Below are 27115 nucleotides of genomic sequence, written 5' to 3'. Positions count from 1 at the left end.
TTCCCTTTTCTCTGTAATAATAAAACAGTACCTGTACTTGATCCCAACTAAGATATAATTACCCCTTATTGGGGGCAGAACAGCCCTATTGGGTTTATTTCATGGTTAAATGATTCCCTTTTCTCTGTAATAATAAAACAGTACCTGTACTTGATCCCAACTAAGATATAATTACCCCTTATTGGGGCAGAACAGCCCTATTGGGTTTATTTCATGGTTAAATGATTCCCTTTTCTCTGTAATAATAAAACAGTACCTGTACTTGATCCCAACTAAGATATAATTACCCCTTATTGGGGCAGAACAGCCCTATTGGGTTTATTTCATGGTTAAATGATTCCCTTTTCTCTGTAATAATAAAACAGTACCTGTACTTGATCCCAACTAAGATATAATTACCCCTTTTGGGGGCAGAACAGTCCTATTGGGTTTATTTCATGGTTAAATGATTCCCTTTTCTCTGTAATAATAAAACAGTACCTGTACTTGATCCCAACTAAGATATAATTACCCCTTATTGGGGCAGAACAGCCCTATTGGGTTTATTTAATGGTTAAATGATTCCCTTTTCTCTGTAATAATAAAACAGTACCTGTACTTGATCCCAACTAAGGGTTTTCTAAAGCACGCAGGGTACTGATTGGTAGACAACTATTTTCCCCTTATACGTATTGGTATCCTAAGTCACGAATATGTTATATTGGATCTACTGTCCCAAGTCACTTTAGGCTTTGGTTGGACCCGGCGCCCCAGATCTGGCGCATCGTTGCATCTAGCGCCTCCATAATGCGTATTTGCAAACCTCCATAGAAAACAAAGCAGCCGGGACAGAACCGGCGGGTGTTTGTTTATTAAAAGAAGCATTAAACATACCCCCAGATATTGGATTGTATACAGCGCAAGAAACAATGGGGCCTATTTACATATGTCAATTCAAATCAAGGACTTTCAATCTACATTGTGACTGGTCCCTTAATGAAAGAGGCCTTTGTAGGGAATACATATAAATCTCTCATTAAGCCTCGCTCCGCTTTGGTCTTTTCACCTTTTATGCATTCAAGCGACGCAAAGGCACCAAATAAATGAGAAAGTAATGACTTCAATAGGATACATTGTTAGGAACACAGGGCTCTCCGGTGTTTTATCTCCTCGTGTTTTCCTTACGGTGCTTCCATCTCGGGAGATCGATAAAAAACCTTCTCAAGCTCCTGCCTCCATTATGCTCTCCAGAGACTTCCATTCCACATACATTATTTGCCCTTTTGGAGGTGTCTGGCCTTCCTGCCCATTGTAACATCCATTTGCTTTGCTCATTAAGAGCCACTCAAAGCTTCGTTTCATAAGGGGCACATTTATGGTATGTTCTTGGGAAGTCGAGAGTGCATCGGATATGAATGGCTTCCAGCACGGTTTTCGAGTATAAAGAGCTACGCCGGAGACCAATCTCTCAACAAACCCCCCCTCACAGCCCCTGAATATGGATGTTGGTTGGTGGAAGACAAAGAAGTAGAGAGTTGAACCATCAATAGATAGAAACAAGTCAACAGAAGTTTATCTTGGAGGGGAGATCAAGCCACCCATTAGGGTAAATTAATTTGGAAGATGAAGCAGTAGAGAGTTGAACTATCAATAGATGGAAACAAGTCACCATAAGTTTATTTTGGAGGGGAGATCAAGCCACCCATTAGGGTAAATTAATTTGGAAGATGAAGCAGTAGAGAGTTGAACTATCAATAGATGGAAACAAGTCACCATAAGTTTATTTTGGAGGGGAGATCAAGCCACCCATTAGGGTAAATTAATTTGGAAGATGAAGCAGTAGAGAGTTGAACTATCAATAGATGGAAACAAGTCACCATAAGTTTATTTTGGAGGGGAGATCAAGCCACCCATTAGGGTAAATTAATTTGGAAGATGAAGCAGTAGAGAGTTGAACTATCAATAGATGGAAACAAGTCACCATAAGTTTATTTTGGAGGGGAGATCAAGCCACCCATTAGGGTAAATTAATTTGGAAGATGAAGCAGTAGAGAGTTGAACTATCAATAGATGGAAACAAGTCACCCTAAGTTTATCTTGGAGGGGAGATCAAGCCACCCATTAGGGTAAATTAATTTGGAAGATGAAGCAGTAGAGAGTTGAACTATCAATAGATGGAAACAAGTCACCCTAAGTTTATCTTGGAGGGGAGATCAAGCCACCCATTAGAGTAAATTAATTTGGAAGATGAAGCAGTAGAAAGTTGAACCATGGACCAACCAAGATTAGCAAGAAAACCAAAACCCAATAGTGAAAAAGCCTGGACTTGGATAAGACTAAAGGAACCAAGTACTGAAAAGAGGCTGGAAAACATATGTAACTTCTAAAATAGCTTTGTTCTTCCTCTGGCAGGTTAGATGGACATAGAACCTTCTAAGAGAAGTAAGGCTTGCACAGATACATGGATAAAGGAAGATATTACATTTATAGTCTGCTCCCAAGGAGTTAGGGAAAAGGCAGAGCAGACAGAGCAGAACTACTAAAACACAGATCCCAATAATGACCCCAAATTGGGTTCAGGGTTACCCTGAACATAAAGTAAGATGGGACATGGCAGCAAGGGAATGGGCAGAATAAATGTGCCAGGAACTAATGAAATACAGAACCCAATGGAAGACAAGGGCCTAGGATCGAAGACACGGGACTTCGCTGTGCATGAAATGGGTTAGTAGCACCCAGAACCCAATAGGGGTAGAATGCCTATGAAAGGAGTTAGGGAATGGGCCGGCTGGATGGGTTGGTAGCACTAGAAATACAGAACCCAATAGGGGTAGAATGCCTATGATAGGAGTTAGGGAATGGGCTGGTTGGATGGGTTGGTAGCACTAGAAATACAGAACCCAATAGAAGTAGAATGCCTATGATAGGAGTTAGGGAATGGGCTGGTTGGATGGGTTGGTAGCACTAGAAATACAGAACCCAACCCAATAGGGGTAGAATACTTGTGAAAGACCCAGGGGTCCCCTAGGTAGGAGGTAAGATGGGACATATAATCTGATCTGAGGCAGTTAGGGAATGGGCAACCAGATGGGCACCAACCCAGGGTTCCTCTGGAAATAAGAAGGGAATGAATAGTTTGCTCTTCCTCCGTCTGGCGAGGCCACTAATCATACAGAAGCCATCATGCTCCATATTTTATTAGCATCCAAGAGACAGCAGATAAAACCCTCAGCGAGACCGCTCCCATCCCAGACTGTAAATCCTCTGGATGGTGTCCCCGCTTACTGCCTTGTCATTTGGCTGAGCTGCCTGACCTTATACAATCTAATCTGCTGGTTATAGAGACATTTATGAGTCGGCTGCTATAAAACCCTGCTGAGTGTCACTGCCACTCACAGACCCCCATAAAGGAGCGTCGGTTGGGGGGGCGCCATTCCCCTCACTTCAGCCTGAGAGCGAGAGAGCTGCAGCGTTACTACAGGATCCCAGGAGATGCCTCTTTCCTTATTTTGCTCGAGACAGATGAAAAGACAACAGAGCTCAGCATTTGGCTTCAATCAATTCTCTCGACTCCCCCGACCCCCCCAAACATCACCTTTCTCCGCAGCGTGCAAACTAAAATATCTGGAAAAACCCATGGAGAATAATGAAGTATCTTATTAACCAGCCCCTATTAAACTGTCAGCTGTACTTTGCCGCAGAGCTGAGCAGCAGAGGGAAAACAAGGCTCGTTACCTGACAGCGCTATTAGGCTGACAGCATATATATTGGCATCTACAGAGGGGCAATCAATTCCCGGGGAGCTGCTGCAGCCAGCACCGGAGATTGGACTCCGTGTAGGGGCAACAGAATGGCTACTCGGGGCAACTGGGCTACAGAAGGTGCATTATTCTGCTATAGTTCCAGGGGTACCCAGGGCACAAATAAGCACTCACCCCAAATCCCCCCCTAACTGGCCTTCAGGCTGGGCCCCCTTAGCCCATAACAAGGTTACAGATATATAGAAACATTGGGGTAACAGTCACCCTGCTATAGTTCCAGGGGTACCCAGGGCACAAATAAGCACTCACCCCAAATCCCCCCCTAACTGGCCTTCAGGCTGGGCCCCCTTAGCCCATAACAAGGTTACAGATATATAGAAACATTGGGGTAACAGTCACCCCGCTATAGTTCCAGGGGTACCCAGGGCACAAATAAGCACTCACCCCAAATCCCCCCCTAACTGGCCTTCAGGCTGGGCCCCCTTAGCCCATAACAAGGTTACAGATATATAGAAACATTGGGGTAACACCTGTGTATTTGGGGTGCTTATTTGCCGGCACAGCCGGGCAGCGGAGACGCCACTCTGACAATCGCTCATTTCTTGGCTTTTAAAAATGTATATTTTTTATTAAGAGAATGTGGGGTAATGACGCCCGAGGGCTCGGACCGGCAGCGGGAAGGCTCGGGGCCTGATGAAGCGCACCCGGTAACGCAAGGCAGACGCCTAATACCGCAATCAAATGAGCATTAGGGAACGTCGGAAGCGGCTCTGCTTTTTGGGACATTTTGAACACAAATACAATTTATTGGCGAGATTTTCAGCCGGGATATAATGTTCCTCCCATTGGCGGCTAATGCGCCGGCGAGATAGATTGCTTTCAATCTGCCCGCGTCACGTGCTCGCCGAGAGTGAATTAAACCAAACTTTCCTACTTTTAATTGAGACTTAAATGAGATACCCCAGGGCTGCGGCGCCTTCTGCATTGTCTGAAATAAAACAATTATCTGCAAGTTATTTGCTCTCCAGAAGCAGAAGCGACTCTCTGCATTCTGTATCTAAAGGGGAAATAACGGCATCTGCACAACAATACCAGGAGGGTTTCATTGTGACTCCAGTCAATACATTATTTAACTATTTGTTTTCTCTCATTTTTGGTTGCTGTGGTCCCATTTACCCTAGCAACCAGGCAGACAGGAGGATGAATAGAAGAGTGCTCTAACAGGGACGGAACTAGGGGTAGGCAGAAAAGGCACAACAGTGGGGGGGCGTTAGGCAGGTACCTCTGCCTACCCCTAGTCTGGGATTGCTCATTGCTTAGAAAGTAGCAATAACACCCCCATCAGCAACATGGCTGGAAACTGGGAAGGAGTATAAATGGAAGGCACATAAAGAACTATAAGGAATGAAGACCAATTAAAAAGAGGAGAGTTATAACATATTGAAAATTAATTTACTGCTGTAAACAAAGTCCAGTCTGATGACATCAGGTAGGGTTAGGCTTTACTATGGGGGGGTGGGGTGTGGAATGATAGGGTAGCCAACAGTGGGGAGAGGCCTTGTTATAACTGTGACCAATCACCCACCCCTGTAGGCAGTAGGTGGCCCTGTACCAGCCCAATAAATGTGTCCTGTCGGTTTCAGTTCAAGGCAAGGCTACAGTGACCTACTCTATACTGCAAGTACAGATGGGGGGATGGGAAGTTGAGGGGTTGACAGATGGGAAGTTGAGGATTGAGGGATGGGAAGTTGAGGGGTTCAGAGATGGGAAGTTGAGGGTTGAGAGACGGGAAGTTGAGGGTTGAGGGACGGGAAGTTGAGGGTCGAGGGATGGGAAGTTGAGGGTTGAGGGATGGGAAGTTGAGGGTTGAGGGATGGCAAGTTGAGGGTTGAGGGATGGGAAGTTGAGGGTTGAGGGATGGGAAGTTGAGGGTTGAGGGATGGGAAGTTGAGGGTTGGGAAGTTGAGGGTTGAGGGATGGGAAGTTGAGGGCTGAGGGACGAGGGTTGAGGGACGGGAGGTTGAGGGTTGAGGGATGGGAAGTTGAGGGTTGAGGGATGGGAAGTTGAGGGTTGAGGGATGGGAAGTTGAGGAATAGGAAGTTGAGGGTTGAGGGATGGGACGTTGAGGGATGGGAAGTTGAGGGTTGAGGGACGGGAAGTTGAGGGTTGAGGGATGGGAAGTTGAGGGTTGAGGGATGGGAAGTTGAGGGTTGAGGGATGGGAAGTTGAGGGTTGAGGGACGGGAAGTTGAGGGTTGAGGGACGGGAAGTTGAGGGTTGAGGGACGGGAAGTTGAGGGTTGAGGGACGGGAAGTTGAGGGTTGAGGGATGGGAAGTTGAGGTTTGAGGGATGGGAAGTTGAGGGTTGAGGGATGGGAAGTTGAGGGTTGAGGGACGGGAAGTTGAGGGTTGAGGGACGGGAAGTTGAGGGTTGAGGGATGGGAAGTTGAGGGTTGAGGGACGGGAAGTTGAGGGTTGAGGGACGGGAAGCTGAGAGTTGAGGGATAGGAAGTTGAGGGTTGAGGGACGGGAAGTTGAGGGTTGAGGGATGGGAATCTGAGGGTTGAGGGATGGGAAGTTGAGGGTTGAGGGACGGGAAGTTGAGGGTTGAGGGACGGGCAGTTGAGGGTTGAGGGATGGGAAGTTGAGGGTTGAGGGATGGGAAGTTGAGGGTTGAGGGACGGGAAGTTGAGGGTTGAGGGACGGGAAGTTGAGGGTTGAGGGACGGGAAGCTGAGAGTTGAGGGATAGGAAGTTGAGGGTTGAGGGATGGGAAGTTGAGGGTTGAGGGATGGGAAGCTGAGGGTTGAGGGATGGTATTGAGATGGAGATTAAGAGCAGATATAAACTTTAAAGGGGACATACTGTGTAAAAATCAAGACTGTGCCAGTGCATAATATTTCTCTAAATATAAAAGAAATTTGCTGAGTGTTTTGTGTTGATTTATTGACATTTCTGCCCCTCAAAACCCTACTAGCCCCTCCCATCTGTGCCACTTCTTGCTGCCCCCTTTCCCAGGCTGTGCAGGGGGGCCGGCGGCACTCATCCACTGCACTGTAGTATAGGAACCAATCAGCAGCTAGGCTGACCTGATAGGGAACTGAAGCCTGTCTGTGCTTGTGTGCCTGCAGGGCTGTGATTGGTTATCCCCCTCCTACTGTGATTTTGGCAGAACACGCCCACCCCTCATTTGAAACCCAGACAAGGACCTGAGAGGGTCTATAGGGAGCCCCAATAAGTGGTATTTTGTTACAGCTAATGAATTAGTTTGGCACACAGTAAAGCCGGCACCGTATATAATTCATTACATGGCTGCAGGGGTTTCTAGTTCTGCTACGTGCCTTCTCTAAGCCGCAGCTCATTATAACTTGGTGTGAATTTACAGTGATATTTACAGTTAATTGTGCAGAGTCGTTATCTGATTTTGCTGTCAGTTATACAGTGAGTTATACGGGAAACATGTACAGTATCACAGCGAGAAGTAAAAGCGCGTCATTATTTTACATTTAAATGTCATTATTTGCAGCGGGTAAAAGCCAACGTTCCCCGCGTCGCACAGAAACCGCAGCCAAAAACGCAGCAATTTCCGTAGAAAAAGAGTAAAATGGGATTGTAATAAAATGGCATTTACATCTGTGAGGACGATTTTAGGTTTATTCTTGTATTTCCTTCATTAGAATTCTGAATCATCTAAAAGCAGCGAGTGCGTCACCGTCCCTGAGTAACTCGCTCTCGTACAGCGGCGGAAATACGTGTTACTGGGCCCCACAGCCCTTATCCGGAAACCCATTATCCAGAAAGTTCCAAATTAGGGAAAGCCGTCTCCCATAGACTCCATTATAAGCAAATAATTCTAATTTTTAGAATTCCCTTTTCTCTGTAATAATAAAACAGTACCTGTACTTGATCCCAACTAAGATATAATTACCCCTTATTGGGGCAGAACAGCCCTATTGGGTTTATTTCATGGTTAAATGATTCCCTTTTCTCTGTAATAATAAAACAGTACCTGTACTTGATCCCAACTAAGATATAATTACCCCTTATTGGGGCAGAACAGCCCTATTGGGTTTATTTCATGGTTAAATGATTCCCTTTTCTCTGTAATAATAAAACAGTACCTGTACTTGATCCCAACTAAGATATAATTACCCCTTATTGGGGCAGAACAGCCCTATTGGGTTTATTTAATGGTTAAATGATTCCCTTTTCTCTGTAATAATAAAACAGTACCTGTACTTGATCCCAACTAAGATATAATTACCCCTTATTGGGGCAGAACAGTCCTATTGGGTTTATTTAATGGTTAAATGATTCCCTTTTCTCTGTAATAATAAAACAGTACCTGTACTTGATCCCAACTAAGATATAATTACCCCTTATTGGGGCAGAACAGCCCTATTGGGTTTATTTAATGGTTAAATTATTCCCTTTTCTCAGCCAGAGCTGCAGCAGGAAGCTACTGAGACCAAGCTTAAATGGCAGCTGCTATCTTAAACAAACAGAGGGAGCTTCTAGGGCTGTAACTCAGGCAGGTAAAGCTTTCTGCAGAATAAATATAGGATTCTAGCTTGTACTATTGTGGCTAATCTGCAATTACATTGATGCCTTCTTTTTTTCAGATTTTTCCAAGACAAATTGGTGGGGGGGGTTGGAGTTTTAGGAGATATCACAAATTTGGGGGGGTGTTGTTACAAGGTGTGATATTTAAGTGCATTTTTAAATGCATTTATGGATGAATTCTCAATGTAATATTTCCCTAAAAATGTCTATTGACTTCAGTAATAGATTAGATATAAAGTTTTCTGGTCTGCGCTACAAAGTTGCTACAAGTAGGTCACATGTAACACAGAGAATATTCATTTATTGGGTTTTTTTTGGGAAATTTCTGTCCAGATTTTCCCTTTCCGCTACCTCAATCCGTTGACGTTGACAGATGGCAGCGCAAATCAGATTCTCCCATGTAGGAACGGCAGAAGGTTCCTCGGAATTTGTTTCTGCAACGAGCGCAACGAGTGCATTTCGGCTGCAGATTAGAAAGCGGAGCTGTGACGGGGCCCCATGGGGATCACTGAGCTGAGAATAAGGGGGGACGGGCAATCTGGCGGCCGACTCCAACATACGCCGATCCCCTAAACAGGGACAGGGAACAAAGAACTGGGACACACGGAGGCATCAATATATATAGAAATATCACTTATATAATCAGGAGCATGGGAAGAATAAACTTCAGGAGGCCAAATGCAACCTGCGTATCTGCCATAACATCAAAAAAGTCTTGAAAACAACATTTTTTGGGGTAAAAAGTTGGCAACCCTACTCTTTATAGGTCTCTGGTGAGACCTCACCTTGGGTACAGGGGCCATTTTTGATTAATGAACTGGAGAGAGAGCTGAGTGTGCTGGGAAAGGGGATGGAGGATTTAAACTATGGGGGAGACTGTCAGGGTTGGGGTTGTTTCTCTGGGGACATGATTACTCTGTATAAGTATATAGGGGATTATAGAACCAGAGGAGGCACTGGAGGAACAGAACAATAAAGTTGGGGAATGCCCTGCCAGGGGATGTTGGGTAGGGGGTTCCTCACGGTGAGGGCAGTGAGGGGGTTGGGGAATGCCCTGCCAGGGGGTATTGGGTAGGGGGTTCCTCACGGTGAGGGCAGTGAGGGGGTTGGGGAATGCCCTGCCGGGGGATGTTGGGTAGGGGGTTCCTCACGGTGAGGGCAGTGAGGGGGTTGGGGAATGCCCTGCCGGGGGATGTTGGGTAGGGGGTTCCTCACGGTGAGGGCAGTGAGGGGGTTGGGGAATGCCCTGCCAGGGGGTATTGGGTAGGGGGTTCCTCACGGTGAGGGCAGTGAGGGGGTTGGGGAATGCCCTGCCGGGGGATGTTGGGTAGGGGGTTCCTCACGGTGAGGGCAGTGAGGGGGTTGGGGAATGCCCTGCCGGGGGATGTTGCGTAGGGGGTTCCTCACGGTGAGGGCAGTGAGGGGGTTGGGGAATGCCCTGCCCGGGGGATGTTGGGTAGGGGGTTCCTCATGGTGAGGGCAGTGAGGGGGTTGGGGAATGCCCTGCCAGGGGGTGTTGGGTAGGGGGTTCCTCACGGTGAGGGCAGTGAGGGGGTTGGGGAATGCCCTGCTCGGGGATGTTGGGTAGGGGGTTCCGCACGGTGAGGGCAGTGAGGGGGTTGGGGAACGCCCTGCCGGGGCATGTTGGGTAGGGGGTTCCTCACGGTGAGGGCAGTGAGGAGGTTGGGGAATGCCCTGCCGGGGGATGTTGGGTAGGGGGTTCCTCACGGTGAGGGCAGTGAGGGGGTTGGGGAACGCCCTGCCGGGGGATGTTGGGTAGGGGGTTCCTCACGGTGAGGGCAGTGAGGGGGTTGGGGAATGCCCTGCCGGGGGATGGTGGGTAGGGGGTTCCTCACGGTGAGGGCAGTGAGGAGGTTGGGGAATGCCCTGCCGGGGGATGTTGGGTAGGGGGTTCCTCACGGTGAGGGCAGTGAGGGGGTTGGGGAATGCCCTGCCGGGGGATGTTGGGTAGGGGGTTCCTCACGGTGAGGGCAGTGAGGGGGTTGGGGAATGCCCTGCCGGGGGATGTTGGGTAGGGGGTTCCTCACGGTGAGGGCAGTGAGGGGGTTGGGGAATGCCCTGCCGGGGGATGTTGGGTAGGGGGTTCCTCACGCTGAGGGCAGTGAGGAGGTTGGGGAATGCCCTGCCGGGGGATGTTGGGTAGGGGGTTCCTCACGCTGAGGGCAGTGAGGGGGTTGGGGAATACCCTGCCGGGGGATGTTGGGTAGGGGGTTCCTCACGCTGAGGGCAGTGAGGGGGTTGGGGAATGCCCTGCCGGGGGATGTTGGGTAGGGGGTTCCTCACGGTGAGGGCAGTGAGGAGGTTGGGGAATGCCCTGCCGGGGGATGTTGGGTAGGGGGTTCCTCACGGTGAGGGCAGTGAGGGGGTTGGGGAATGCCCTGCCGGGGGATGTTGGGTAGGGGGTTCCTCACGGTGAGGGCAGTGAGGGGGTTGGGGAATGCCCTGCCGGGGATGTTGGGTAGGGGGTTCCTCACGGTGAGGGCAGTGAGGGGGTTGGGGAATGCCCTGCCGGGGGATGTTGGGTAGGGGGTTCCTCACGGTGAGGGCAGTGAGGGGGGTTGGGGAATGCCCTGCCGGGGGTGTTGTTTCATGTGAAAGGGTTGAACTTGATGGACGGTTGTTTATTTTGAACCCAAATTAACTCTGTAACTATAAAGAGTTAAAAGCCACATAATATGTATTGGTAGCAGAGCCTGGCTGTGTCCCAGTACCCTGCCTTCCCTACGATAATGAATGGGTCTCGTCGCCCGTAGATATGATTAGGTGGGGGTGCCAGCAGCACATGCAGTCAGATTGGAGGGATAATGGATTGGGCCGATCATCTTTAATCTTTTGCATCTTTCAATTTTTACTTCCCTTCCAGACTTGGCATTAGAGGCTCGTTGGGAATATTTCCGCCGCCTTTGAAATGAAATGTAACTAGATTTTTTTTTTTAATCTGCTCTTTAGCCATAGAGAGAATGAAATGAGAATGTGTCCGGGTGTAAGAGAATCTCAGATAAGGAATACCTGCATATTGTTTAATTCTCCCCCCCTTAGTCCTGCCCCCCCAGCCGGGAGAGGAATTGCTCATTACGAGACGAGGGTTTTTGGCAGAAAATAACAGGAAGGATTTGTGCCGAGGAAATGGCTCCGACAGGTTGGGAGCCAAAGGTGCAGGTTACAATGAAACAGATAAATCAGCAATAATCCAATTAACAGTCATCGCTGGAAATGAGAGAAAAGCCGTTCCCCGGCCAAGAGCAACGGAAAGTCATTTGGGAGCTCAACGTGGAACTGAAATGACAAATCCGGGGATCAAGGAACCTCTACGTCCCCTGACCGACTGCTTATTCCTCTGCTTGGAAAGACTCGGAATCCATAAAACCCAAAAATGAAAAGACTATAATGTCCGTGTAGGACACCAGGTGCCCAGGAGAATGAGAAGAACGGCCGATGAGACAAGACCAGTAGATAGGAGATTGGGGGCACTGGCTGCAGTGTTGGGGTGCTCTAGTAAAGGTTCCATGAACAGGGAACATGGTTGGTACCTAGGGTGGAACTTATGGCTCAGAAGATACATAGTAACATACATAGTAACATATTAAGTTGGGTTGAAAAAAAGACATACGTCCATCACGTTCAACCATAATGCCTAGATGTTTGAGAAGGCTTCGCCCATGGACTCTACTGGTGGGGAGACCAAGGCAGGAGGTTCAGTTCCATTGTGTTACCTACTGACCTGAAGGAGACTGAAGATGTAATACACTGAGAGCGCAATATCCTGACACTATAGGGCATATTTACCAGAAGAAAAAATGTTCAACTTTGATGTTGGTCAAGAATGTTAATTTGCTAGAAGGGATTCCCCTGTACTAAGCACAATTCAGCAGGAACAGCCCCCTAAGTTTGCCCATAGCCTGTACAGAGAGATACCATATAGTTACATAGTTACATAGTTACATAGGGTTGAAAAAAGACCTGTGTCCATCAAGTTCAACCCATCCAAGTAAACCCAGCACACCTAACCCACACCTACCAATCTATACTCACATACATAAACTATAAATACAACCACTAGTACTAACTGTAGATATTAGTATCACAATAGCCTTGGATATTCTGATTGATCAAGAACTCATCCAGGCCCCTCTTAAAGGCATTAACAGAATCTGCCATTACCACATCACTAGGAAGGGCATTCCATAACCTCACTGCCCTCACCGTGAAAAACCACCTACGCTGCTTCAAATGGAAACTCCTTTCCTCTAATCTAAAGGGGTGACCTCTGGTGCGTTGATTGTTTTTATGGGAAAAAAGAACATCCCCCAACTGCCTATAATCCCCTCTAATGTACTTGTACAGAGTAATCATGTCCCCTCGCAAGCGCCTCTTTTCCAGAGAAAACAACCCCAACCTCGACAGTCTAACCTCATAGTTTAAATCTTCCATCCCCTTAACCAGTTTAGTTGCACGTCTCTGCACTCTCTCCAGCTCATTAATATCCTTCTTAAGGACTGGAGCCCAAAACTGCACTGCATACTCAAGGTGAGGCCTTACCAGGGACCTATAAAGGGGCAAAATTATGTTCTCATCCCTTGAGTCAATGCCCTTTTTTATACAAGACAGCACTTTATTTGCTTTAGTAGCCACAGAATGACACTGCCTGGAATTAGACAACTTGTTATCAACAAAAACCCCCAGATCCTTCTCCATTAAGGATACCCCCAACACACTACCATTCAGTAGATAGTTTGCGTTTATATTATTTCTACCAAAGTGCATAACTTTGCACTTATCAACATTGAACCTCATTTTCCAGTTTGCTGCCCAGTTATCTAATTTTGTCAAATCGCTCTGCAAAGCGGCAGCATCCTGCATGGAACTTATAGTTTTGCACAATTTAGTGTCATCAGCAAAAATAGAAACAATACTGTCTATGCCCACCTCCAGGTCATTAATAAACAAGTTAAACAGCAAAGGCCCAAGGACTGACCCCTGTGGTACTCCACTAACCACACTGGTCCAATTAGAAAATGTTCCATTTACAACCACTCTTTGTACTCTATCCTTCAGCCAGTTCTCTATCCAATTACAAATATTATGTTCTAGGCCAATATTCCTTAATTTGATCATTAACCTTCTGTGAGGTACTGTATCAAACGCTTTAGCAAAGTCCAAGTAGATGACATCAACTGCCATTCCAGCATCAAGGTTCCTGCTCACCTCCTCATAAAAGGCAACTAAATTAGTCTGGCAAGATCTGTTACGCATAAAACCATGCTGGCACAAACTAATAGTATTGTGAACTGCAATGTATTCAAGTACCCTATCCCTTATTACCCCTTCCAAAAGTTTTCCTACTACTGATGTCAGACTAACAGGCCTATAGTTTTCAGGCTGAGAACGGGATCCCTTTTTAAATAACGGCACCACATTAGCAATCCGCCAGTCTCTTGGCACCATGCCAGACCTCAATGAATCCTGAAAAATTAAGTGAAGAGGTTTGGCAATCACAGCGCTCAGCTCATTTAATACCCTGGGATGAATCCCATCCGGCCCTGGACCTTTGTTTACCTTTACATGTTCAAGTCTCTTTTGAATTTCCTCCTGAGTGACCCATGCGTCAGTAGCTAAATTACTAGAACTGGGCATATTACAAGGGAAGCCTTCATTATCTGGCTCCTCAGATGTATAGACAGATGAAAAATAAGAGTTCAAAATTTCAGCTTTTTCCCCGTTCTCATCAACCAACGTACCCCCCCGTGATAATAAAGTTCCCACCCCTTCTTGCTTCATTTTTTTACTATTCACATAATTAAAAAATAATTTTGGATTCTTTTTACTCCTAGCTGCAATATCCCTTTCCATCTCTATTTTAGCTGCCTGATAGCTTTTTTGCTGCTTTATTTGCTTCCTTGTACCTGATGAAAGCCCCAGCTGCCCCAGCTAACTTGAATGCCCTAAAAGCACGTTTTTTCTTACCAACCTCGACAATAACACTTTTATTCAGCCATAAAGGTTTTGCTTTGCGATGCCTCTCCTTGCTTACTAGGGGGATATACTGTTGCGTATACCTACAAAGCAATGTTTTAAAGATGTTCCATTTTCCTTCTGTGTCTAACCCCATGAAAAGCCTTTCCCAGTTGACACATTGCAGAGATGCCCTTATACTGGCAAAGTCTGCACGTCTAAAATTGAGTGTTTTAGTTACTCCCTTATAGCGCTGTCTCTGCAGCATTATCTCAAAGGAGACCATGTTGTGATCACTGTTCCCCAAATGCTCACCCACACAAATGTTAGAGATAAGTTCATTATTATTAGAAATCACCAGGTCCAAAATAGCGTCATTCCTAGTGGGTTCTTGAACTGCCTGAAATAAAAAGTTGTCATTTAGCATATTTACAAACCTACTAGCTTTTTCTGACTTAGCCACCCCATTACTCCAGTCAATGTCCGGATAATTAAAGTCCCCCATAACAACAACTTGACCCAGTTTTGAACTATGTTTAAAACTATGGCACATAGGGATTCCCCTGTACTAAGCACAATTCAGCAGGAACAGCCCCCTAAGTTTGCTCATAGCCTGTACAGAGAGATACCATAAAACTATGGCACATAGGGATTCCCCTGTACTAAGCACAATTCAGCAGGAACAGCCCCCTAAGTTTGCCCATAGCCTGTACAGAGAGATACCATAAAACTATGGCACATAGGGATTCCCCTGTACTAAGCACAATTCAGCAGGAACAGCCCCCTAAGTTTGCTCATAGCCTGTACAGAGAGATACCATAAAACTATGGCACATAGGGATTCCCCTGTACTAAGCACAATTCAGCAGGAACAGCCCCCTAAGTTTGCTCATAGCCTGTACAGAGAGATACCATAAAACTATGGCACATAGGGGTTCCCCTGTACTAAGCACAATTCAGCAGGAACAGCCCCCTAAGTTTGCCCATAGCCTGTACAGAGAGATACCATAAAACTATGGCACATAGGGATTCCCCTGTACTAAGCACAATTCAGCAGGAACAGCCCCCCAAGTTTGCTCATAGCCTGTACAGAGAGATACCATAAAACTATGGCACATAGTGATTCCCCTGTACTAAGCACAATTCAGCAGGAACAGCCCCCCAAGTTTGCTCATAGCAGGGTGGCCCTTATTCTATTCTAGTACTTGTGCTGTAGGGCACTGTAGGGACCTTGCGACTGTCTGGTACCTGACTAACTGACTAACTGAGTGGCCCAAGGACCCTGGGAAATAACTCCTGTACTATAAAGCAGTGACATTATGTAAAGTTCTACCTAAATTCTCCTTGGACTGAAATTGCTGCAAAACTACCTATAATTGGGTAAATAAATGCCGCTTCTTGTTTTCTTTAAATTTCCTGTAGTTTAATTACGTCGGTGCAGAAGTAGAGGTGACCGGCTGCTTTGGTTAAGGTTTTATTCCAGTACAAATCATTTTGATTAGCCAAATCCCAGCGACGGTGCCGACTGAATGGGGCTAATTTGCTCACCTCCAACTAAAGGGCACAAACTCATAACAAGGCAGGATTTGTGATTCTGTAACGTTCTAATTGTACGGCGCCATTCAGCCCAGTGATGGATCCCTATCCCAGCGCTCTGTGTATCCGGAGCCTCCGCGCCGCAGTAATTGGGCAACCGCCCGGCGCTCCCCGGGGAGAGATCGATAAATACAGCAAACAAGCGCGGCACACACATATAATATCAGAGGTTGTTCCCTGTTATAAGGGCTTTGCTTTTATACCTGGATAGGGGGATGTACCATGAAATGCAATTAATTTCCTATTTCAGTCATTGTATCTGCAAAGCTTTATCCGAAAAGGAATGAGCCCTATTTCAATTAAAGAATGAGCCCTATAACATGTGCATTAGAAGGAGAAGGAAAGGTAAAAACTCAGTAGCTTTATCAGAAAAGTCTATGGAAATACAGCTATTAGCACTCACAGAAAGTCCTCTATCAAAAGAAACACAAGATTTCTTGCCTTCCTTTGTGTCACATGTTCTTCTGTGTCAGACTTCCTCTCTTAGAAACATCCTTCAGGGCACGGGCACGAGTCTGCTCAGTTTGCTCCTTTCTTCCCCTACCTTCTCCCTCCATCTCAACTCTCTCCCTCTCCCATCTCCGCTGTGTAATCTGAGCTACCAGCAGCCAGAGCTGCAGCAGGAAGCTACTGAGACCGAGCTAAAATGGCAGCTGCTATCTTAAACAAACAGAGGTTGCTGCTTGGACTCTAAGTATGGTAGGTAAGTATGCAGAAGAAATATAGGGTTGTAGGTGAAACTAATGTGGCTAATCTATTGGCAGGAAAATGGCAAAATGCCTTGCCTTCTCCTTTAAATGTGAATTATTTGAATAAAATGGACTCTATGGGTAATGGCCTACCCGTAATTTGGAGCTTTCTGGATAATTGGTTTCCGGATATTGCATCCCATACCTATATATATATATATATATGGGCCCAATAACATGTGCATTATAAGGAGAAGGAAAGGTACAAACTCAGTAATCTTTATCAGAAAGGTCTATGTAAATACAGCCATAAGCACTTACAGAAACACTGCACTGAGTCCTTTATCAAAAGAAACACAGGATTTCTTGTCTTCCTTTGTGTCACATGTTCTCCTGTGTCAGACTTCCTCTCTTAGAAACATCCTCAGTTTGCTCCTCTCTCCCCCTCCCTTCTCCCTCCATCTCAACTCTCTCCCCCTCCCATCTCCGCTGTGTAATCTGAGCTACCAGCAGCCAGAGCTGCAGCAGGAAACTACTGAGACCGAGCTAAAATGGCAGCTGCTTAAACAAACAGAGGGAGCTGCTAGGGCTGTTACTCAAGTATGCAGAAGAAATATAGGGTTCAAAGTAGCACTAATGTGGCTAATCTATTGGCAGGAAAATGCCAAAATGCCTTTCCTTCTTCTTTAAATGTGAATTATTTGGATAAGATGGAATCTATGGGTAATGGCCTACGCGTAGTTTGGAGCTTTCCGGATAATGGGTTTCCAAATATTGCATCCCATACCTATATATATATATGGGGATCACAGTCATACTTGACATCTATTTAGCTTGGAATTTTCAGTCCCTGGACCAGCGCTCCCTTTTATTCAATTATACAGAAGTCCAGTGTTTCAGTCCTTGATAAAGGTCCAATTGGGGACCGAAACGTTGATAAAGGTCCCAATGAGGCCCCAAAATGTTGGACTTTCATATAATGTGAATAAAATTGTTTTCAATACAAAAGGGGGAGTGCTGGTCCAGGGACTAAATATGCCAAGCTAAATAAATAAATATATGAAAAGCAAAGACACAGGCAGTGAAATATATTATATCAAGTACATAACCCCTCTAGCAACGTTTCGGGGTGCATAACAAACACAAGGTACCCTAATGCAAGAGTTCACGCAGGAAGTATATCTACAAGCAGGATATGACATCACTATTTGTATCTTAGCAACCACCAATGTCAATTTGTTATAGCAGATATACTTCATATTGCTTGCCAGGAAAAAAAAGATGGGATAAAACCAAAAGGAAGAAATGTTCCCCAATATACAGGGCTTGTAGCCCACAGTTTACTCTGAGTTACAAAATCTAAAGATCAGTGTATCCAGTCATTTCTGCTAGTAGTGATGGGTAGTGATAGGCGAATCTGTTGAAAAATTAACGAAACTGCCAAAATTCGTTTAACACAATGAAGTCAATGGGTGTTTTTTTTTGCAGCAACTTTTTTTATATAATACAGTCTATGGGAATTTTTTTGTAGTGAAAACTGGTGAAAAATTCCGCTTAGCACTAAGGAGGGGCTGTACTATAGGATCCTAATTGGCAGGGTTGGACCCCCCGCCGGCCGCATCACCCGCACCCCCCTCAGGGGCCCCTACAGCGCCCCCTAACCCCCTGCAGGGGCCCCCACCACCCGCCCGACATCCTCTCCTGAGCGCGGGTAAGTGAAACGCGTCAGGGAGGACATTGGCAGCCAGGAGGAAGTGGCAACAGGGATCTGGGCCATGGGGGCCACTAGGGCCCAGGCCCACCGGGTTTGTTCCCGGTGTCCTGGCAGCCCAGTCCAACCCTGCTAATTGGTCTTGTTGGATATAAAGAGACAGGGTTGTACCATTCCTGCCAGGGGACACATACTCATGACAAGGCTCAGTGTTTTATTCACCCCTATGATGAGATGGAATATAGGATAACGGGAAAATATACCTGCTTGATAAGGGTCTTGGTTGGTCTGTGTGGTCTGCTGTATTTAGGGGAGCACTTTATGGAATAGGGGCACAGTGAGAATCAGTTGAGGTTTATGGCTCTAGAATGGCACTTATGGTCTGGGGATACACCGGCTCAATACTTTGGCACATTACGGGTTAATAAAGATTACAGTCTCTACGTGGATTTATAGGTATCACTTCAACTGTTTTCTGTATGTATGTAGTAATATATACTGTATCATATGCTGGGTATTCATGGCTCTTGTGTATTATATGTATCTATAGTGCCTGGTAAAATGATTCTGACCAGATCTCTCATTTTAGTGAATAGCAAACACTACACTTGTTCTTCTCTGTGCATTTGTTTTAATATAAATATTAGTTGATCTATGTTAGAGATAAATCGACATGGAAGTATGGAGTGCTAGCTTCATGGTGTGTGGCTTCTTTATCTACTGTAAATACACAAGGGAGACCCAAAGTTGCAAAACCCATGGAGGATCAGTTTCATGCTGCTAAATAGTGAATCTTAGTTGACCTTTAATTGGTTGTTCACCTTTTCAATGAAGACTAATTGAAAAGTTGCTTAGACTTGGCCATTCTATAACATGCAAAAAGGTGAACCCTCCCTTTAGTATCATATATATATATATATATAAATGTTATAGATGTATATAATACAGATGTTACCCACCTAACATAGAGACAGGGTCACAGTTCTCCATTGGTTTATATAATATATTCTCTGTAAAGCTGCCCATCTTTTCATTATGGTAGGTCCAGGCTTATCTTGAAACTATTGTTCAAAAGTGTCAATCATGGGTAAGGGCCACGTCTCAGGCTCTGTGATTATCTGGCCTATGGACACCAACTCCATGGACAACTGTGATCCCCTCTGGAAGCCTTTATATCTCCTTGTAACTGATCATGATGAATATAGTATGTGACTTTACAGCTAAAATATAACTAGAGGTACATAGAGGTACATGACAATAGCCCCACACACACACACACACACACATTCACCCAAAGCTCGTTATTGTCGGAGAAGGAAACAGAGGACACTGACCAGCCTCTGCATTGATCCTTAAGGGAGTCTGGATGGACCTCTTGCTTCTATACACCTGATTGGCCAGTCCTGCTCGACCCCACCAAGCTGCCCCTGAACAGAGAGAGCAAGGATAAGTTTCCGACTCCTTACTGGTGCAAATAAAGGAAGAGTGTTTCTAAAACTTGGGCCCCCGGATGCTGCCGGACCATGGTTCCCAGTGGTCACCCAAGATAAAGAAACACATCTTTACTCATGAAGAACCGGCACAGGTACCACTTGAGGTGTTGGCTTTAGAGTGAGCAGATGGACCTCAGTGTCCCAAGTGGCAAATAATAAGCACTTAATTCTGCTCCATCTGTGTCAGATGAGAAATTAGAGTGAGTTAGCGGCTGTTAAGCAGATGACGACAATGGGGAATGCGTTTTGTACACCAATATACCATACAGTACATGATGGAGGCAACTGTGTTCATATATCTGCTCCACTTGGCACAGGATTTTATTAATAACAAAAGGTTGTGTGTTGGGATTTCAAGTTTGCTCCATCTGAGGCATTTTGGCTCATAGAAATCCCCACGTCCAATCACATCACTCCATTTAAATAGATCACCACATCTTTTTTTGTTTATTTGTAATTAACCTTTGTTGCTTTGTCTGTAGGATTTGTTTTAGCCGTAGGGGCTGCCAAAACATTATGGATTCAGAGGCAGAATATACTTTATTTACAGGTACAGTTTACCCACCAAGGCCATTTTATCCCATAGCTTAGGCTAAATAATTCTATATGAGGGCACTTTAGTTAAGTATCCAGTAAATCATTATATCATCACATTATTTCTTTATCATATCATTTATTTGTATTCTGGCCATATCGGAATGATTGCAGTAAACCATACCATATCATATGACTTGCAGATAATAACCTGTGCCCTTCTATATGAATATATAGTTCCAGTCAATGTATCCAATACACTTTCTCCTCCTGAAAACCCAATAACATTAAAGCTTTTCCACTCTTCCCATCACATTGTCAGTGGGAGAAGTTTAGGCAACTCTCCACCTGTCCATGAAAGCCTCCTCAGACCCATCAAATCTTTCTTATTCATGAAAGCCTCCTCAGATCCATCAAATCTTTAGTAAAGGACATTCCAACCGGACATATGTCAGCAAATGCTTCACTAACAGTTCTTTAATACAATCAATAAACTTTTCTCTAGGGTTTTACCCGACCATTATAGCTGACCATAAATAAAACCAACTCTTCAGGATGTCTATTGTACCTTCACTAGAAGCCTCATCTGTGGGACCATCACTAAATACATCCTTCTTGATGTCTCTCTGACCAACAGTAAAAACCTAAATACAAAAATGAACATTGGAAGATAACTATCCCATAAGATTTACATCTTCTTGATTCATAGCTTTCTTCACTATCAGGAAATGCCCCTGTACCTACGAGCTTTGTGATCCCACCACTAAAAGATCCATCTAGAGATATAAAATATGCCACTGTATAAAGTTCTATCAATCCATCAGGAAATGTTCCTTTGTACAAACCACTCTCATACCCCCAGGAAATTCTCTTTTTAACAAAGCTCTGCCCATCATACCTTCACAAAGACATCCTTTGCAGAGGACTATGTTCTATGAAGAAACATTCTTATACACTAAGCTCTATTATACCATAAGGAAATGTCCCATTATATAAGCTCTGTTATAACACCAGTAACTGTCCCTTGGTACCAAGCCCTACCATACTATCAGGAAATATCCCATTATACAAGCTCTGTTGTACAGGTATCGGACCCCTTATCCGGAAACCCATTATCCAGAACATTCCAAATTACGGGAAGGTAATCTCCCATAGACTCCATTGTAATCAAATAATTCAAATTTTTAAAACTGATTCCCTTTTCTCTGTAAAAATAAAACAGTACCTGTACTTGATCCCAACTAAGATATAATTACCCCTTATTGGGGCAGAACAGTCCTATTGGGTTTATTTAATGGTTAAATGATTCCCTTTTCTCTGTAATAATAAAACAGTACCTGTACTTGATCCCAACTAAGATATAATTACCCCTTATTGGGGCAGAACAGCCCTATTGGGTTTATTTCATGGTTAAATGATTCCCTTTTCTCTGTAATAATAAAACAGTACCTGTACTTGATCCCAACTAAGATATAATTACCCCTTATTGGGGGCAGAACAGCCCTATTGGGTTTATTTCATGGTTAAAGACCCCTTATCTGGAAAACCCCAGGTCCCGAGCATTCTGGATAACGGGTCCCATACCTGTACTACCAGTAAATGCCCCTTGGTGCAGAGCCCTTTCATACCATCAGGAAGGGACCATCTATTCTGAACGCTAACATAGCATTAAACAGTCTCACATTAGTCAGCGCTCTATACAAATATAGGATATGTCTCATCCTACAGAGCTCTCTTCTACTGCCCTACTACCCTAATATGAACTCTATTATTGCATTAGAAAATGCCCCATTGCAATGGGCTCTATCATAGCTTCTAATGTTTCTTTATTCTGCAGCCCCAAAGCTGCTTCCGCAAAGATCGTTAGCTCCTCGGCAAGCCTGAACTTTATCTGTACATCACAGCCATCTCTCTGCACCATGAGGTGTAACGAAATCTGTTCCGTTTTGAGATCACTGAAGAGCCGATATCAACATCACTTACAGTGCCTCCCCCATCTGGTGCAACTGTCCGACCTAAAATGGCCATTTTTTGTATGGGATTTCCTGCTGAGAAGAACATGGGGACATGCGTGCTAAATCTATATACAGGGAAACACTATGGCACCCCCTACCCATATGTATAAATACAAATATACAGAGAGGGAATGTTCTGGGCACACAATAAGCTGTACCCCCATACTGTACTGTCTAAGGGAAACACTATGGCACCCCCTACCCATATGTATAAATACAAATATACAGAGAAGGAATGTTCTGGGCACACAATAAGCTGTACCCCCATACTGTACTGTCTAAGGGAAACACTATGGCACCCCCTACCCATATGTATAAATACAAATATACAGAGAAGGAATGTTCTGGGCACACAATAAGCTGTACCCCCATACTGTACTGTCTAAGGGAAACACTATGGCACCCCCTACCCATATGTATAAATACAAATATACAGAGAAGGAATGTTCTGGGCACACAATAAGCTGTACCCCCATACTGTACTGTCTAAGGGAAACACTATGGCACCTCCTACCCATATGTATAAATACAAATATACAGAGAAGGAATGTTCTGGGCACACAATAAGCTGTACCCCCATACTGTACTGTCTAAGGGAAACACTATGGCACCCCCTACCCATATGTATAAATACAAATATACAGAGAAGGAATGTTCTGGGCACACAATAAGTTATACCTGTATGCTATGTGCGTAAGTAATTGATTCAACCCTATATTAGCCAAATCTTATATATTCTCATTGATCTCTTATAACTTTAATTAAAACTAATGTAATTCTTGTCTACAGGTTGGATTGGCTGAGGTAGAGCTGAAATGCAGAATTCATATCGATATTAAAAAAGTATTATCAGCAAAACAAACTATGTAGAGGTAAATAAAAATTCACTCGTCACTACCCATAAGTCCTTGCGCTCAGGAATATCAACTGAAGCTGGAACAGGGGAAAGCCCTGAAGTTAAGGGTAAGTTAAGACTCCGATCTATAGAATTCACAAAAAACATCTCAACACATTGGCAACTCCCATAGAGTGAGCCATATAGTTATCAATATTAATGTAGCCAGTATGAGAGGGGGTTGCTTGATTAGTGATACAGTATGTGTTGGGGGTGCAATAAGGCTCTTGTCACCCTACTGTCATCCTACTGGCCAAGCCAAACTATCATGGCCCTAGCCCCTGCCCAACCCAAGGGACAAGCAGAATAGACCAAAAAAGCACAGGTGATGGTTTTCGAGTTAGTGGGGTAGAGAGTTGGATTTGCCGAGGATGGACAGTCTTTAAGTTCTCAGCATAGCAACCACAGAACTGTCAATGGGATATCCTAGACACCCCCCATCTTTGAAATTATATAAATGTAATATATAATTACAAGTGGACGATTCAACAAGTACAATTCCCTGTCATTTTCCCTGTTGTGTCTTAAATATAGAGTCAAACGTAAATTTTTGCACATTAGGACCAGGGAAGGAAGTGGGTGTAACAGGAAGTGGGTGTAACAGGAAGTGGGTGTAACAGGAAGTGGCGTCACTTCAACTGGACTCTTTGGGAAACGAAAGAACCTCTGGGAACTCCCACAACTCTCATCTTAAGGTGGCCATACTAGCTGCCGATACCGGTCCCTCAGCAACAAGTCGGCCTGTGTATGGGCACTACCGACGGGCCTGCCTGACCGATATCTGGCCTGAAATCGGCCAGATATCGATCGGGCAGGTTAAAAAATCGCAGGTTAAAAAATCGTTTGGCCCCAGGGCCAAACGATCGAATTAGCCTACACATTCCCCGATACCGCCCACCCGTAGGTGGGGATATCAGGTGAAGATCCGCTCGCTTGGCGACCTCGCCAAGCAAGCGAATCTTCACGTGTATTGGGACCTTTACATATTTCCCAGCTCTTTCTAGTCATATATCCAAAGGCATTTGTTTAAGGGGCCACCATGAATCCATTGAAGAATGAGAAGAATTCAGATATTTCTTGCCACATCCCTCTAGATAAAGAGTGGATTGCCTCTATAGAATTCTCAAAACCTAATTGTCTATGAAACGGTGCAGCACAGACACTTTTCTGAAGACTACCGGGTAGAATAGTCAATTGGTCAACTGTAAAAGTTCTTTTTAGTATATGAAATACAGAAATGGACTTTGGAGAAGTAAATGGAGGTGGTAGACAATGGTCAATGGCAGTAGAGTGTAGCTAATGAACAGGTACTGTATGTATCACAATGGAAGCCTGTTGATGACTTGGTTGCTCTATTACATGAGGCAGAGAGATGTCTGAAGAGATGATGTACAATAAAGTAAGCAGCATGGTTCCCTCAGTACAAAGTATAAAATGTGAACACCAGTTTAAAAGGAGAACATTATTAGGACTTTTTGGTCATTAATGATCAACATTCAAATGATATGGTGCAATCAAACATTCATTCCCATGTTGTTCAAATAAAAGGTGGACATGCTCGACATACTTGACCTGCTTTTGTTGAGGTTGACATCTGCTTTCATAAAGCTTCAGTAGGTTTTATTGAAGAAATATCTAGAGATCTTCAATCTGAAGACCTTCTGAAGCTCAATGAAAACAGGACCAAGGTGATTGGCCTTCTGGTCTTTTCAGCTTTTTAATACCTAGAGAGGCTCCTGGTCCTAAAGCAAAGTTTTGGCCTGAAGATCTACCCTACATGATAAAAACAATGGTCCTACCAACCTCAACATGGATTCTAGAAACCACCCCAAACACTGGATGCCTCTTACCTGTTCTGTTAGTGAGTTGGAAAGTGATGGATTTATCCGGTATTCCGCAAACATCCCGTACAGATACTTGACACGTGTAGTTGGCGTAGTCTTTGGGCCGCAAGTTCTTCAGCTTTAGTACTTTGGTTTCACCCTAAGGAGAAGGAACACATGGGCTTTGTTATGCTTGAACCCATAACATGGGATGGCTATAGCCAGAAGCAATGGCTGACATTAGATAATTCACTTTTGTTGACATTATTATTAGTTTGAATAGAAGAAATATTTTTGATCGAGACAAAGAGGCAATTTTTAAGTGCAGAGCAAATATCACGAAGTAAAGATATTTCACCGGGAGAGTAAATATCCAAATGTAACAAAGGCTTTGGGGGATTCCGTCAGATGATCTGGGATTATCATTGGATATTGCTACCCTAAGGCAGTCTCTTCAAGAGCTCGGGCCTTCAGAACATTATTGCACCTCATTTCTCAAGTAACGAGGATCAGAGAGTAAAGTCAATCACCAGGGATACGGACCGGTGTTCAAATTGCAAAGCTTGATCTTTTATTAAACAAGACAACTCAGGTGGATCATCTCAGACCGCTGGAAGCCATGATATGCAATATGCAATAACATCTACTACATCTAACCCCAGACATGTTGTGTATCTGGCACGCCTTCAAGCACACACGTGTCAATGGGGTTGGGAATTATTCCCAAGGGGCTAAAGAAAAGTCTATTTAAAGATGTCCTCCTGAAATCTAAAAGATCTGACTCTTAATGGTTTAGAGTTAATGAGTGAAACGATGGTGACTTTACTGGGGGGCAGTTGATGCCTTCATTGTGTCCTCTTCTATACAGGAAGAGATGCGGCCAATGAATGAGGCCTCTTCTATACAGGAAGAGATGCGGCCAATGAATGAGGCCTCTTCTATACAGGAAGAGATGCGGCCAATGAATGAGGCATGAAGTGTGATTTATGTTGCTAAGAGTGTTCATACCTGTAGCCTCGTGTGTCGTATCTACTGTATCTACCGGAGCAAATGCTTCAGGGAGAGAATTTCACAACATTCTGATAAGCCGTTATATACCGTAAGATAAACCTCCTTTCTTCTAATCTCAAGTGATGACCTTGGGTTTTTTTTTTAAATCATTTACTGCTGCATAAACCATGAGAGAGTAAACTGTATGCCCCCCCCCTTATATATTTATATATAGTGATCCTACCACCCCCTTAACTGCCCCCCCCCCCCCCCCCCCAGTGTAACCAATCCCAACTGGGCCAGCCTTTCCCCATAACTGAGCCCATTCCCTTTATCAGCTTAGTCGCTCTTCTCTGTACTTTCTCTATTTCATTACTGCCCCCCCTTATATATTTATATATAGTGACCCCCCCCCCCCTTAACTGCCCCTTCCCCAGTGTAACCAATCCCAACTGGGCCAGCCTTTCCCCATAACTGAGCCCATTCCCTTTATCAGCTTAGTCGCTCTTCCCTGTACTTTCTCTATTTCATTACTGCCCCCCCTTATATATTTATATATAGTGACCCCCCCCTTAACTGCCCCTTCCCCAGTGTAACCAATCCCAACTGGGCCAGCCTTTCCCCATAACTGAGCCCATTCCCTTTATCAGCTTAGTCGCTCTTCCCTGTACTTTCTCTATTTCATTACTGCCCCCCCTTATATATTTATATATAGTGACCCCCGCCCCCCCCTTAACTGCCCCTTCCCCAGTGTAACCAATCCCAACTGGGCCAGCCTTTCCCCATAACTGAGCCCATTCCCTTTATCAGCTTAGTCGCTCCTCCCTGTACTTTCTCTATTTCATTACTGCCCCCCCTTATATATTTATATATAGTGACCCCCCCTTAACTGCCCCCCCCCCCCCATTGTAACCAATCCCAACTGGGCCAGCCTTTCCCCATAACTGAGCCCATTCCCTTTATCAGCTTAGTCGCTCTTCCCTGTACTTTCTCTATTTCATTACTGCCCCCCCTTATATATTTATATATAGTGACCCCCCCCTTAACTGCCCCTTCCCCAGTGTAACCAATCCCAACTGGGCCAGCCTTTCCCCA

The 27115-nt window shown here is 44.8% G+C and overlaps 1 protein-coding gene across 2 annotated transcripts in view; it reads right to left on the bottom strand.

Annotated features, from left to right (window-relative positions):
- Positions 1 to 27115, bottom strand: part of mdga1 (MAM domain containing glycosylphosphatidylinositol anchor 1) — a 188395-nt gene that overhangs the window by 71623 nt on the left and 89657 nt on the right. The window contains exons 5-6 of one of the 2 annotated variants that reach the window (XM_031902282.1): positions 25058 to 25190; positions 19605 to 19697 (exon numbers count right to left, since the gene is read on the bottom strand). In XM_031902282.1, the coding sequence (XP_031758142.1) occupies positions 19605 to 19697; positions 25058 to 25190 (226 nt within the window). The remainder of the gene's footprint in view (positions 1 to 19604; positions 19698 to 25057; positions 25191 to 27115) is intronic. The other variant, XM_031902283.1, reaches the window with a different exon arrangement.

Source organism: Xenopus tropicalis, chromosome 5 (genome assembly GCF_000004195.4).
Source record: "Xenopus tropicalis strain Nigerian chromosome 5, UCB_Xtro_10.0, whole genome shotgun sequence".
NCBI classification, from domain to species: domain Eukaryota; kingdom Metazoa; phylum Chordata; class Amphibia; order Anura; family Pipidae; genus Xenopus; species Xenopus tropicalis.
The sequence above is the reverse complement of the archived record's forward strand: the minus strand, read 5'-3'. Positions and strand labels throughout refer to the sequence as shown.